General features: G+C 47.5%; 1 protein-coding gene across 1 annotated transcript; it reads right to left on the reverse strand.

Annotated features, from left to right (window-relative positions):
- Positions 1-168: 168 nt before the first annotated feature.
- LOC123114868 (cytochrome P450 71A1-like) lies at positions 169-4445 on the reverse strand. Its single transcript, XM_044536248.1, has 2 exons — positions 3576-4445; positions 169-771 (listed from the first exon to the last, which is right to left on the reverse strand). The coding sequence occupies exons 1-2, from the start codon at positions 4443-4445 to the stop codon at positions 169-171; spliced, it is 1473 nt and encodes a 490-aa protein (XP_044392183.1).
- Between the last annotated feature and the right edge of the window lie 8462 nt (positions 4446-12907).

Raw genomic sequence — 12907 nt, forward strand, 5'->3', positions numbered from 1 at the left:
TTAAAAGAAATTTCAAACTCAAAAGCTGAAATATTTTTTGAAATATGCGGATGGTCCAAAATTGTTTTGCTTTCGAAATTTAAAATCTTGCTGACAGTACATCCCTTAGAACAAAACCCGACAACACGTACTATAGCCCAATTTTATTGCTAAACAATACCCATGCAACTACGCCGGCCGTGCCGCTACGGCACACAGTGGCACCTTCTTCCGTGACGTGATCCCAGGGGCCTCCTCCATGTCCACCACCGCCGACGCCTTATTCTCCAACGTAGGAATTGTCCAGTTGAATTGTCCCACCAGGTTCGCTAGTGCCAGCTCCACGACGGATGTCGTGAACCCGATCCCAGGGCACATCCTCCTCCTTGCGCCAAATGGTATGAGCTGAGAACGCCGCCCACGGAAGTCCACCTCGCTGTCGACAAACCGCTCTGGTCGAAACTCGTCGGCGTTATCCCACACCGTCGGGTCCCTGCCGACGGCCCATGCATTCACAATGATTCTTGTCCCACGCGGGACATCGTAAAAGTGAACCTTTGTGTGCTGCATGGACTCGCGAGGGACAAGGAGAGGCCCCGGCGGGTGCAGCCGCATCGTCTCCTTGATGACGGCCCTAAGGTGCTCCATTGCCGGGAGGTCCTGCTCGGTGATGACAAGGGAGTGACTCTTCGTGCAGTGCCGCCTGATCTCTTGTTGTAGCTTGCGGAGTAGTTCGGCCATGACCCATTCCAGAACGATTATGGTCGAGTCTGTCCCTGCTCCGAATAGGTCCTGTCAAAATTATTAAAAACAATGTGGTATCACAGACCACGTACTCAGTTATGGTGTCAAGCTAGATTCATAATGGTGCAAAGTAATGTTGGGAGAGTATAATTTCTTCTCTTTTCCAAAACAGGGACAACCGGAGAACATCTCACAAATAATTCATGCTTCCTCCGTTTCTAAATATTTGTCTTTCTAGATATTTTAACAAATGACTACATACAGAGCAGAATGAGTGAATCTACACTCTAAAATATGTCTACATACATTCGTATGTGATAGTCCATTTGTAATGTCTAGAAAGACAAATATTTAGGAACGGAGAGAGTAGAAAGTTAAAAAAAGATCAGCACCAAGTTATAGTTGTACACAAGGGAAGGTCGGCCTCAGAAATCAATAAGGGCAGCGCTACGCGCCGGCGCGCCGGTCGAAACATTCCGCCGGTCTAGCCCACATCGTTGGATTTGAGCCGTGCGACCGTTGGATCCGAGCATAAAAAAATAAACAAATCGTGCAGCTTCTTCTTCCTTCCTTTGCGTACGCATCTAGCCGCCATGGATGAGCGAGGCCCCCGAACCCGAAGCACCACCCGGCTTGGCCACCCCCGACGCCGGTCACTGCCCTCGCCACCGGTTGCTGCCCTCGCCGTCAGTTGCCTCCTTCGCCGCGTGTCAGCTCCTCCCAACCATCTCACTCGTTTGCAGCTTCCGTCGTGGTCAGATCCCCCGCCAAACTTGGCCATGGCTGACACGGAGCCTCCGTCGGCAGCGGTTGAAGCTCCCCGCCCCCGCGGTTGCAGCATCTGGTGCACCACCCCCCTTTGTCCTCGCCGTCGAGCTTGCCGCAGGCGTCGCCGTCTCTGCTGGCCTCCATCGACATGCATCGTACCTACAGAATTCCAGTGGTCGATTGAAGCAAAATCAAATAACGCTTCCAGCAAACCAAAACTTAGGTTCCAGCAAAAACGACATGAAACATTTGAGAGCTCTACAGCCAATGAAGCAAACAATTACATCTGTTCCAGCAAAGCAATACATCGGTTCCAGCAAAAACAAAATTTTGGTTCTGTAAAAAAAACATCAGCAAAAACGGCCACCCCCTTCTTGCAGCTCCCCTGGTCACCGGTTGTAGCTCCGGCGTACATGGTTGCAACTCCCGGCGTTTGACCGACATTGGATGCAGCCCTCCTCGCCACTGGATGCAGCTTCCTCCGATGAGGTGTGAACCTTGAAGCACATCCACCAGCTGGTTCTAGCAAATCGGGACACCGCTTCCAGCAAATATGAAAAAAGTTCATCAAATCAAATGAGGATGGCAGCAAAAAAGAAAAGGGTTGTACCAAAGAAAATGAGTGGATCCAGCAAACAAAAAACCTGGTTCCAGCAACCCTCCGGCTTCAGGACAAACTCGTCGCCGCCATGGCCGATTGCAGCTTGGTCATGGTGAACTAATGAAGCCCTGGCTGTGGTTGCCATGGAGAGGGCATGCATCCAGTTGCCGGCGGACAAGGCAACGAGCGCGCCCCTGGCTGTGGGCGGTCATGGTGATTTCTCCGGCGACTTGATTTGGCTGTTCGCTGGAGGTAGGAGATGAGTAACGGGGTGAATGAGTGGACGAGAAGCGTCTGCGCCGGATAAGGACGAGAGGAACGAGCGATTGTGGGCCAGGTGAGCTGGGCTATCGTGGTCATGTGGACATCCAGGCACTGTTTTTATTCAAGCGGAGTCGTACTAGTCGCACGCGACCGGCCGAGCGTTCGGCCGGTGCGCCGACGGAAAACGTTGAGCAAGCAAAATTTGCAAAATCTTCTCCGTTGGAAACATGAAGATAGGACAAAAGGGACCATACAGATACACGATGAGCGTCAGTCGTACATATGCTCTTGGAGGAGAAGGAAATGTACGGATGACGTTGATTACAAAAATTAAGTACTCATTATTATAGCTCGGCGATTTCCAAATTATGACACATCAACAAGTTCCACAGGCCCACTGCAACGACCGAGCGGTACGTCTGGCGCACATGCATGGGACTGAGATTTCACGAGCCTGGTCAATGCTTGATCCTTAGCCAATAGCTATCAATTTTACTTCATGAAAACCGTTCCGCTCAACCGACTGATGACTCGGGCACGTCGGCCTCCTTGCGGCCGTCCGATCCAATTTTGATCATACAGCACACAGCGTGCAAACTAATCAACTGGTTTTGCAACATATATTTTGTTGCAATATGTGTTTGTGCAACTCCATGCTTGTTGCGGTTATCCCACCCTTTGTATCCGTGGCTCCTCGCTTGGCGAGGTGGAACTAAACCCCCAACCAAGCACGCCCGGACGCCCGCCATGTAGGCTCTGTCAAGCCGGACCCACACAAATCATCCGAAAATACTATCGGTTTAGACCCACCTCGTTCTTTGAGGCGTGCGCCGGACGGCTTAAATAGACGCATCCGCAGACGTCGGTAAGCTTCTCTCTTGTTGCATTAGGTCCATCAATCTTAATTGGTGTGTGAACGAGGTAGCTTGACACCGGATTGCATTTTATCAACTGATGATTGTTAATCGTGTGTCAAGTTCGTCTGGTTCATATACGTTGATAACCCTGCTACAATGCAAGAGATTTTTTAAATTGATCTATGAATTTTATTTTGGCCTATACTAACTTTATATCATTGAATTTGTCTTGTATGATCGTTGTGCATAAATTTGAGAATTATGTTACGGCGAGGGTTGAAAGCTTCGGCGATGTCAGGACGCGTCTGCGGCCGTATAGGGGCTCAGATTAGCTATTCGTGGTTATAGATGCTCTTACGTACCTCGAGTAGAGCCTTGACGTTGTCCCTGGTCAAGCGCCACCCGGCCCCGCTCAAATCACTCTGCAGTGATAGCAGCACATGCACGAACGCCTCGACGTGGCGTCCCCCCGTGCCAGCGCTCGCGGCCACGACGATCTCCTCGAGGATGCGATCGATCCTCTCGAACGCCCTGCTCACCTTGGCATCCGTCTCGTCCACGGCGGCCACCCACGCCAGCCACGGGAAGTAGTCGCCGACGTGGAACTCCCCGAGCAGCGCGTTGGCCTCCTCGAGCAGCGCGTCCACCTTGGCGCGCCACCCGGCCCCGCCCGAGGCGCGCACCCCGAGCACGATCCGCCCGTTCACGTCCTTGGCGAAGCCGCTCAGGAGCTCGCTCAGCCGCACCACGCCGCCGCCTGCGTGTGCCTGCCGCTCCACCTTCCGGACAAGCTCGGCCACCTCTTCCTCGCGCACGCCGCGGTAGGCGCGCACCCTGGCGGGGCTCAGCAGGTGGAGCACGGCGATCTTGCGCACGCCTCGCCAGTAGGCGCCGTGGGGAGCGAAGGCGATGTCCGTGCAGCCGTAGAGGAGCCGCCGCGGGATGGCGAGCGAGGGCCGGTTGGCGAAGGCGTGGTCCTGCAGCTGCAGCACCTCGCGCGCTGCGTCCGCGGACGAGACGACCAGGGTGGGCACGCGGCCGAGGCGGAGCAGCATGACGGGCCCGTGCGCCGCGGCGAGCGCGTGCAGGGCGCGGTGCAGGAGCGCGCCGAGCTGGTGGAGGTGACTGGCGATCGGGAGACCCCGCGGGGACGGTGGGAGGCGGTGCGTGGGAGGTTTTCTGGCTCGCAGCAGTAGAATGGATGAGACGACCAGGAGGACTAGCATGGGCATGGTGACGTGCAGTGGGGCTAGCGGTGGGGGGAATGGCACTCATTTCAGAAAACACATTACAGTCGCTCAATTGAAATACTATATTTCAATTTATTTCAAAAACTGATTACACTCATTACAAAAGATAGATTTCATTAGTTTCAGAAAAACACATCACAGTTACTCCATTTGAAGAAACAGTTTCATAAACTGGGATATGAAACTCACAAAGAAAACTATATTTAGAAAAGTGGTTTCAATTATTTCAATATAAAATTGATTTCATTCATTTCAAAAGAAATGACTTCACTCATTCCATTATACTTATTTCGTTCGTTACCAAAATGTTTTGAAATTATCAGTTTGACATGTTTGAACAAACTAGTTTCAGAAAACTGATTTCACTTATTTCAAAAAATATTTTCACTAGTTTCAAAATCGACTCCAATTATTTCGAATAAGTAAATTTGAAATAAGTGAAATTTAAATTTTGATATGATTGAAATAGAAAAACTTAAACTAGTTTAAATATATTCAAAATTGGTCTTGTTCTACAGATCACATGTTCAGGAATTTGAATATATAAAATATTTCAATTATAGAAAATTAGTGTGAGAGGTATTGTACATCTAAAATTTTAAACAAAGATAAAATGGATGAATTTGTGTGTGAGAGAGAGGAGAGATTCTGCATGCATGCATGCGTACGGTTCATGTTAAAAGGTACTGCATCATTCTGACATTGATTAGACTTAAATCAGAAATACAAGAGATATTTTGCTATGAATATTTTCATATAGACATACACATGGTCCCACAACTTTAGATGTGACAGCATCTCATTGGTGGCAAGATCACCGGTAGCTCCCGGCTCCGGTAAAAAACACTTTGCGACGGTGGTAGTGGTTTCCATTCTGAGTAGTGTAGATGGAGGTGGTGCGAGTGTGCGAGGTTGGCTGGTGGCCGAGAGCATTTTATAGGCGTGGAAATGTGTAGAAGATTAAGAAATGGTGATTTCTGGGTACAAGCATCCTCGTTTGCACATGGAGATAATCTATCACACTTGAGCACGTGTGTTCCCAAAAACGATCACTTTTATGGGACCTAAGGCTAAGGGCATCTCTAACGCGATCCTCAAACCTTCCGCAACCGAATCGTCTATATCACACTGTCTGGACCGTAAAAGCCATCCAACGCCAACCTGTATCAGTTCGTGGCGTGGTCCGAACAAGTTTTCTATTGCCAGCCGGATACAAAAGTGGGTAGGTTTGCGGGAGTCCGGACCAATCCCAAGCCCGCTTCTGACCGCGCTGACCCATTAACCCCCCTCCCTCGCACGCTTCTCACCCGACGCCAGCTGCCCGCATTCATGTGGCTATAGAGCGCGCCGCTCCACATTGAAGGCGCCTCAGGGCGACCACAACCTCTCACTGCCTGCACCATTAAAACAGTGTGTCGGCCGAGGGCGTCGCCCATTGCACGCCCAGCTAAACACATCTCCTCGCTGCATTCATATGCCTTTATTAAACCCGTATGGATGCCGAGAAACCTGCTACGACCACACGTCCGTTCATAAGCGGGTCGGCATTAAACGCAATGATGTCTGAGCTCCTCCCGTCCGTCCTTTATTTAAACGAGGCTAGACACCGGGCAAGAACCGCTGCCCACCTCCTCCTTCATCATTTTCGACACTCTTCCGATGGCTTTCGAAGAGCAGTTCTTCGGCATATAAGCCGGCCGGGTGGCCCTCCGAGCTGCGGAAAGATGGCGTCCTCCCACATCCGTGTCTGCGGACTGGCCCCCCGTCCGTGGACGAATGCGGAAAGATTTTTACGAGTTACCGCTGGAGATGCCCTAACAAAAAACTACATCATTTCTCCCATAATCTCATAATGTACTATGTTTTTTGACACAAAAAAGTCATACATTATGGGACGCAGGGAGTATCATTTTGTGGTAATTTTTCACAAAGACCTAACACATTGCACTAGTTACCGTTTGGGCCGAAGGTAATTGCAAATAACGGAATGGCCAACCCGCAGGGCTTGCGTGGTGGAAAAGTCAACTCTGTTAGGTTGGACCATTAACTTGGACGTTACGATAGATGGGCCCACATGCCAGCTATAAAAAAATCTAAATAAAATTTCTATATTAGAAATAGGTCTCTGACATGTGCAAAGAGGCCCCCCAAATCACAGATTAAAACTACAATCAGGTCCTCCGCATCAACCTCCGGCCGCCTACTGGTGCCGCCCGCCGCCGAGGAGGCAGTTCACCCCATGGCAACCGACAACCACCTGTCCTAACCCTAGTCGCCTCAGGTTGTCTTCCCGATAGGATCGGCACACACTGCTACCGTCCCGCATGATTTTCTTTGGAGGATCGAGTTAATCCACACCTAGCCGAACTCCCAATTCTTTTATATCCTCGTATATTGAAGGAGAAATGTATCAACTCTTTCAAATTTGAGCAGCCAAACCAACTCCTCAAATATCCTTTACTCGGCCACTTGTACAACAGCGCCACCCCCGCAGCGTTCCTTGCCTCAGGTGACCAACCCACACGCAGGCCAACACCCCGCAACTCCGCCAACCTCTAGGCCGCCAAATTCTAGCGAGAATCCAACGATCCTTTTTCCTTCATTAGACCGGCGGCGCACCTACCGTCTTCCTTGGCCAAGCTGCAGCACGCGAGGAGGAACATCTACACAGAGGAAAAGTTCACATACATGAAGAAAACTTACATAAAAAGCGGTCGCCATTCACCATCGCCGATTTCGGCGAATCCTTGCATTCCGGTCCATGTCATTGCGCCACTAGTAGAAGGGTGAGAGGAAGAACTCATTCGTACAAAGAAGCATCAAGCCACTGACCGTGGAGGACGAATTTTGATTACTTTGTTGCATGCTTACATCACGCAAGGTGACCCCATGTCAAAGTACTTTTGTGAAGCATCTATCCTAGGTAGTAGTTAGCTCATGGGAATCATCAAGTGCCGAAAAGTTGTCGTTCGCCGCGTGAAAAGAAGAAGAAAGAAGAAGGAAGACGAAGAGGGAGAGAGACTTCCATGTGGAGTCTTGTTTGTTTGAGGAGTTAAATTTAAGAGTTCGGTTAGGTTCCTGTTTTTCATCTCCTCCAAAAATTTAAGGAGTTAAGCTTGAGGAGGATTCTGAAAATAAATAAATTTGCAAGGATCGGCTAAAGATGTCCTAAGGATATCCGTTCACACGCCATACCTATGTAAAGGCGCTTCTGTTAGTACAATACTAGGTTATGTTCCCTTAAGTATTCGGGCCAGTACTGGTGGGGGAACGATGGGATAGATGGCTACATCTCGTGCATAGGTGTATGGAGGTTATCCTTTCTGATGCGTCAGATACTCTACACCGGAAACTATCGATGTCATGAGTATTCTCAGTTAAATCTATGTATGTAGATTTGATACACATTGGTCCTATCCCAAAGTCGCCTCATATTCAAAAAATTAAGGTGCCTTTAAAATAAAGGTCTTTATGTGGTTTATGCACAAGAACTAAGGACAACTTGACAAAGCGTAGATGGGAGGGTATTAAATGGTGCTATTTTTATGATAGGACGAATCAATCCAACATCTTCTCCTCGAATGTCCACAAGCCAAGTAATTGTGACATACAATACATGTGTCGTTTAATATTTGTCCTCCTAATTGCATTTCCAGTTTATTGGGACATGGTTAAACAGGATAGAGCCTAAGACAATGACACATATTCAAGTCGGAGTGTGTGCATTATTTTGGACTATATGAAATTGTCGAAATGACATCATATTAAGAGACACATCATCAAAAAAAAAATTGCAGGTCTTCCCGTCGTCTGGATGGATCCGTACGTGGTCTTTACTTAGCCATGCGAAAATCAAGGAGTATATAGCCTATGGGTACAACCGCTAGAAAACGGCAGCAGAGCATACACACAACCAGCTGCCCTATTTTTATCTAGTCGTTACTCAGCCAACAATAGAATAAGTGTCTAGTCATGCTGCCCTATTTTAATCAGTTGTGGCAGTTTATTCCTTTTCTTTAGGCTTTGCTTGCGAATTTGTATTGAACTATGTACTTTGTTTAACGAAATGGTTGTGTACATCATTTGACGTAGATGCCTCTTCTTTTCAAGCAAAAAAGGCATACCTATGTTATCTATGTCATTTTGGCCCAATCGCAGTGAATCGTAGTAGTGCAAATAGTGCGACGGTGTGTCGGTGGAGGCAGGCCGGTGTGCAGATGCATGCAACGCTCAACGAACACGTTGTTCTGCGTCCTTGTTATTTTAACATTGTCACGTATGCATTCATGCTGGTCTCTTGAATGATGGGACCAGAAGTAGAGAGAGTTGAAGAGTGCCAGGGCCGAACCGTGGCTGAAGAGTGAGATATGTACCATGTGCGTGAACGCAATGAAATCAGCCATACAATGAGGGCGGCCACTGGCCAGTTACAGTTCGCATTTACTAGATGGTGGGCGGCTGCATTTTTCTAAACCGGAATAAGAAATACGTGCCTTCCCTGACCTGTGCTGATGAATCGGCGCCGGAAGAAGAAACACATGTCTTCCCTGTTGTCGGAGAGATGGGTCATGTACGACGGCAAGACTTGTGGGCTAGAGTGATGGGACGCGACGCGACATGGTAGGCGCCGGCCGTGGTTATGGTAGAACGGACGACACCGTATGCACAATTTGCAGCCGATATTTCCTTCCCAACTGCGCTAGCTTCAGCTTTTGAATAAAAAATAATTGCCTAAACGCTGACGGTGCTGCCACGTAGCAGCGCTCATGGTAGAACCGATTGGGTGAGACAAGGCAAGAACAAGCGAATTATTACCGTTAGAAATCCAGCAGTCCAAAATTGTTAGGTACCAACTCGATCTAGTCACTCAAGGACACATTCACTAGTTCATACATATCAGTGTACTGGTAAGTTGTTATTGAGGAAGAAGAAAGGAGGAACACAAAAGGGAAATGTGGCCAAGCCTGATCCAGTGGATGACCTCTTTTTTTTTTCAAGAGTACGCCAGTGGCGTACTATATTTTCATAGAAGATAAAAGTTTAATTACAAGAGTGACGTTCCAGATGCATGCTCGTCAGTTTGACAGTTTCCCTTCCGCTCGCCAAACGAAATCGCACGATTATAGGATCGCACGAGGCGATCAAGGAGGTGACCAGGTTTCCCTTGCGCGCCGTCGGTGACGCCGTTGGTTCCCTCTCTCTCCGTCAGCCGCTCCGGTGGCGCGAGGGAGGGGGAACCTCGGGTCTATTCGCTAGGTGGGTGTGTGGTAGGCTTAGGGTTGAGGGAGACGCTACCGAGGCCGTTGCGGTGGTGTCGCGTCGGAATAAGTTTCTTCGGGCTCCGTTCGCGGTCAGGCGAGGCTTTTGCCTGCGTCTAGGAGCCAGCGGGGTTGGGTATCCCCGGATCTCGTCGAGGTCGCGGGCTATGGTCGCTGGAGGTCCATCGGCACTGGCCGTTTGGGTCTTCAGATGGGCGATGGATGCAGCGAGACGAAGACCTTTCTTCTTCCTTGTTGGTATGATTTGCTGCTGATGTTCTTCTTCTTCCTCTGCGCTAATGCTGGTGGGAGATCCTGCTTTGCCCGGGCGGATGGCCCGGCCGCACTGCTGGACCGGTCGGATGACTCGAGTTCTCTTTCTTTCGGAAGGGACACTTTTCACGGTACTCAAAGCCAAAGATGGCGACGGCTGTTGCAGGTGTGTTGGATTGATGTCCATGCCCTCTCAGCGTTGGTGTCAAGAAAGGATGAAGCAGCGTGGTAGTAATTGTACCGTGGTCGAAGATGATGACCTGTTTGCGACTGGTTGCAGATCCTTCTGCTGCAAGGGTCTTCTAATACGTCTCCAACGTATCTATAATTTTTTATTGTTTCATGCTATTATATTACCCCTTTTAGATGTTTATGAGCTTTATTTTACACATTTATATCATTTTTGGGACTAACCTACTAACTGGATGCCCAGCCCGTATTGCTGTTTTTTGCGTATTTCGGTATTTCGAAGAAAAAGAATATCAAACGGAGTCCAAATGGAATGAAACCTCCGGGAGCGTGATTTTTGGAACGAACGTGATCCACATGACTTGGAGTGCAAGTCAAGAAGCAATCGAGGCAGCCAGGAGATAGGAGGGCGCGCCCACCCCTCCTGGGCGCGCCCCTGTCTCCTGGGCCTCTCAAGCGGCCACCGACGTACTTCTTCCTCCTATATATACCTACGTACCCCGAAAACATCCAGAGAGCCACCGAAACACAATTTCAACCGCCGTAACCTTCTGTATCCGCGAGATCCCATCTTGGAGCCTTCGCCGACGCTCCGCCGGAGGGGGAATCGACCATGGAGGGCTTCTACATCAACACAATAGCCCATCCGATTAGTTGTGAGTAGTTTACCACAGACCTTCGGGTCCATAGTTATTATCTAGATGGCTTCTTCTCTCTTTTTGGATCTCTACAATGTTCTCCCCCTCTCTTGTGGAGATCTATTAGATGTAAACTATTTTTGCGGTGTGTTTGTCGAGATCCGATGAATTGTGGGTTTATGATCAAGTTTATCTATGAGAAATATGTGAATCTTCTCTGAATTCTTTTATGTATGCTTGAGTTATCTTTGCAAGTCTTTTCGAATTATCAGTTTGGTTTGTCCTACTAGATTGATCTTTCTTGCCATGAGAGAAGTGCTTAGCTTTGGGTTCAATCTTGTGGTGTCCTTACCCAGTGACAGAAAGGGTTGCAAGGCACGTATTATATTGTTGCCATCAAGGATAAAAAGATGGGGTTTATATCATATTGCTTGATTTTATCCCTCTACATCATGTCATCTTTCTTAATGCGTTACTCTGTTCCTATGAACTTAATACTCTAGATGCATGCTGGATAGCGGCCGATGTGTGGAGTAATAGTAGTAGATGCAGGCAGGAGTCGGTCTACTTGTCGCGGACGTGATGCCTATATACATGATCATGCCTAGATAATCTCATAATTATTCGCTTTTCTATCAATTGCTCGACAGTAATTTGTTCACCCACCGTAATACTTATGCTATCTTGACAGAAGCCACTAGTGAAATCTATGGCCCCCGGGTCTATCTTTTATCATATAAGCTTTCAATCTACTTTTATTTGCATCTTTAATTTTTGCATCTATATTATAAAATACCAAAAATATATTTATCTTATCATACTATCTCTATCAGATCTCACTTTCGCAAGTGGCTGTGAAGGGATTGACAACCCCTTTATTGCGTTGGTTGCGAGTTCTTTGTTTGTTTGTGTAGCTGCGTGGGACTTTGAGGAGCCTCCTACTAGATTGATACCTTGGTTCTCAAAAACTGAGGGAAATACTTACGTTACTATTGTTGCATCACCTTTCCTCTTCAAGGAAAACCAACGCAAGCTCAAGACGTAGCAAGAAGGATTTCTGGCGCCGTTGCCGGGGAGGTCTTCGCTCAAGTCAAGACATACCAAGTACCCATCACAAACTCATCTCCCTCGCATTTACATTATTTGCCATTTGCCTCTCGTTTTCCTCTCCCCCACTTCACCTTTGCCGTTTTATTTGCCCTCTCTTTTCCAATCTCTCTCTCTCTCTTTTGTTTGACTTTTTTCTGTTTGCTCGTGTGTTAGTTCGTTTACCTTGTCGTTATGGCTAGTCCTCCTATCCTTGTTATTACTCCCGGACATGAGATTCTCAATTTTAAACAAAGGGAAGGAGAGAATTTAAAAGATGCTTAGAATATAATTTGCAATGCTCAAAATAGATCTACTAGGAAACTTTCTACCTCCGTTCTTCTTCGCAATTTTTATGTAGGCATTACTCCTTGGAATAGATGCGTTCTTGATACCGTTACCGGAGGGGATTTCTTGAGTAGCCATACGTTTGATGCTTACAACGCTACTTTAGATTTGTTTGGCCCACCACATCTTTTGGTTAATGGAACTATTTTAACTTTAGAACATGTTATGCAACGGCTTGAGATTATTGAAAATAAAATTGCCACTGTTGAGTTGATTGAAAATTTGGATAAAAAAATTCATAATCACATTACCCAATATGGATCTAGGGTTGGAGTTACTTTGAAAAATCTTAAAAAGAAAGAACCTATAGTTAATGAAAAAATAGATCTAAATTCTGCAAGAATCGGTAAACTTGAGGATATCATTACCAACTTAGGTTCCGCGTTTTTTCTTCCATGAAAAACACTCCAAAACCTCCTACCAAAACTGCTAAGTTTATTTATGTTCCTAAAAGTAAGGGTGAATCTTCTAGTAAAGGAGACGCGGATCTCAAATCCATAAGTGTTCATCCCAATTGTCTCTCTATCGTTAAGGAACCTTTTGCTACCAACGAATTTCTTGAATTTTTGCCTAAAGGTTTAATCTTTGCTAAAAAGGGAGACACCCCTAAAGATCATAAATGCTCTATTGAGGAATTAAGCGCCAAAGATGG

Source organism: Triticum aestivum, chromosome 5B, assembly GCF_018294505.1.
Source record: "Triticum aestivum cultivar Chinese Spring chromosome 5B, IWGSC CS RefSeq v2.1, whole genome shotgun sequence".
In the NCBI taxonomy this organism is placed as follows: Eukaryota; Viridiplantae; Streptophyta; class Magnoliopsida; order Poales; family Poaceae; genus Triticum; species Triticum aestivum.

Excerpts from the sequence above, each read along its gene's own strand:
- LOC123114868 (XM_044536248.1), bottom strand. The coding sequence starts at position 4,445 with ATGCCCATGCTAGTCCTCCTGGTCGTCTCATCCATTCTACTGCTGCGA. Across the intron at positions 772-3,575 it reads ACGTCAAGGCTCTACTCGAG|GACCTATTCGGAGCAGGGAC; the intron begins GTACGTAAGAGC and ends TAATTTTGACAG.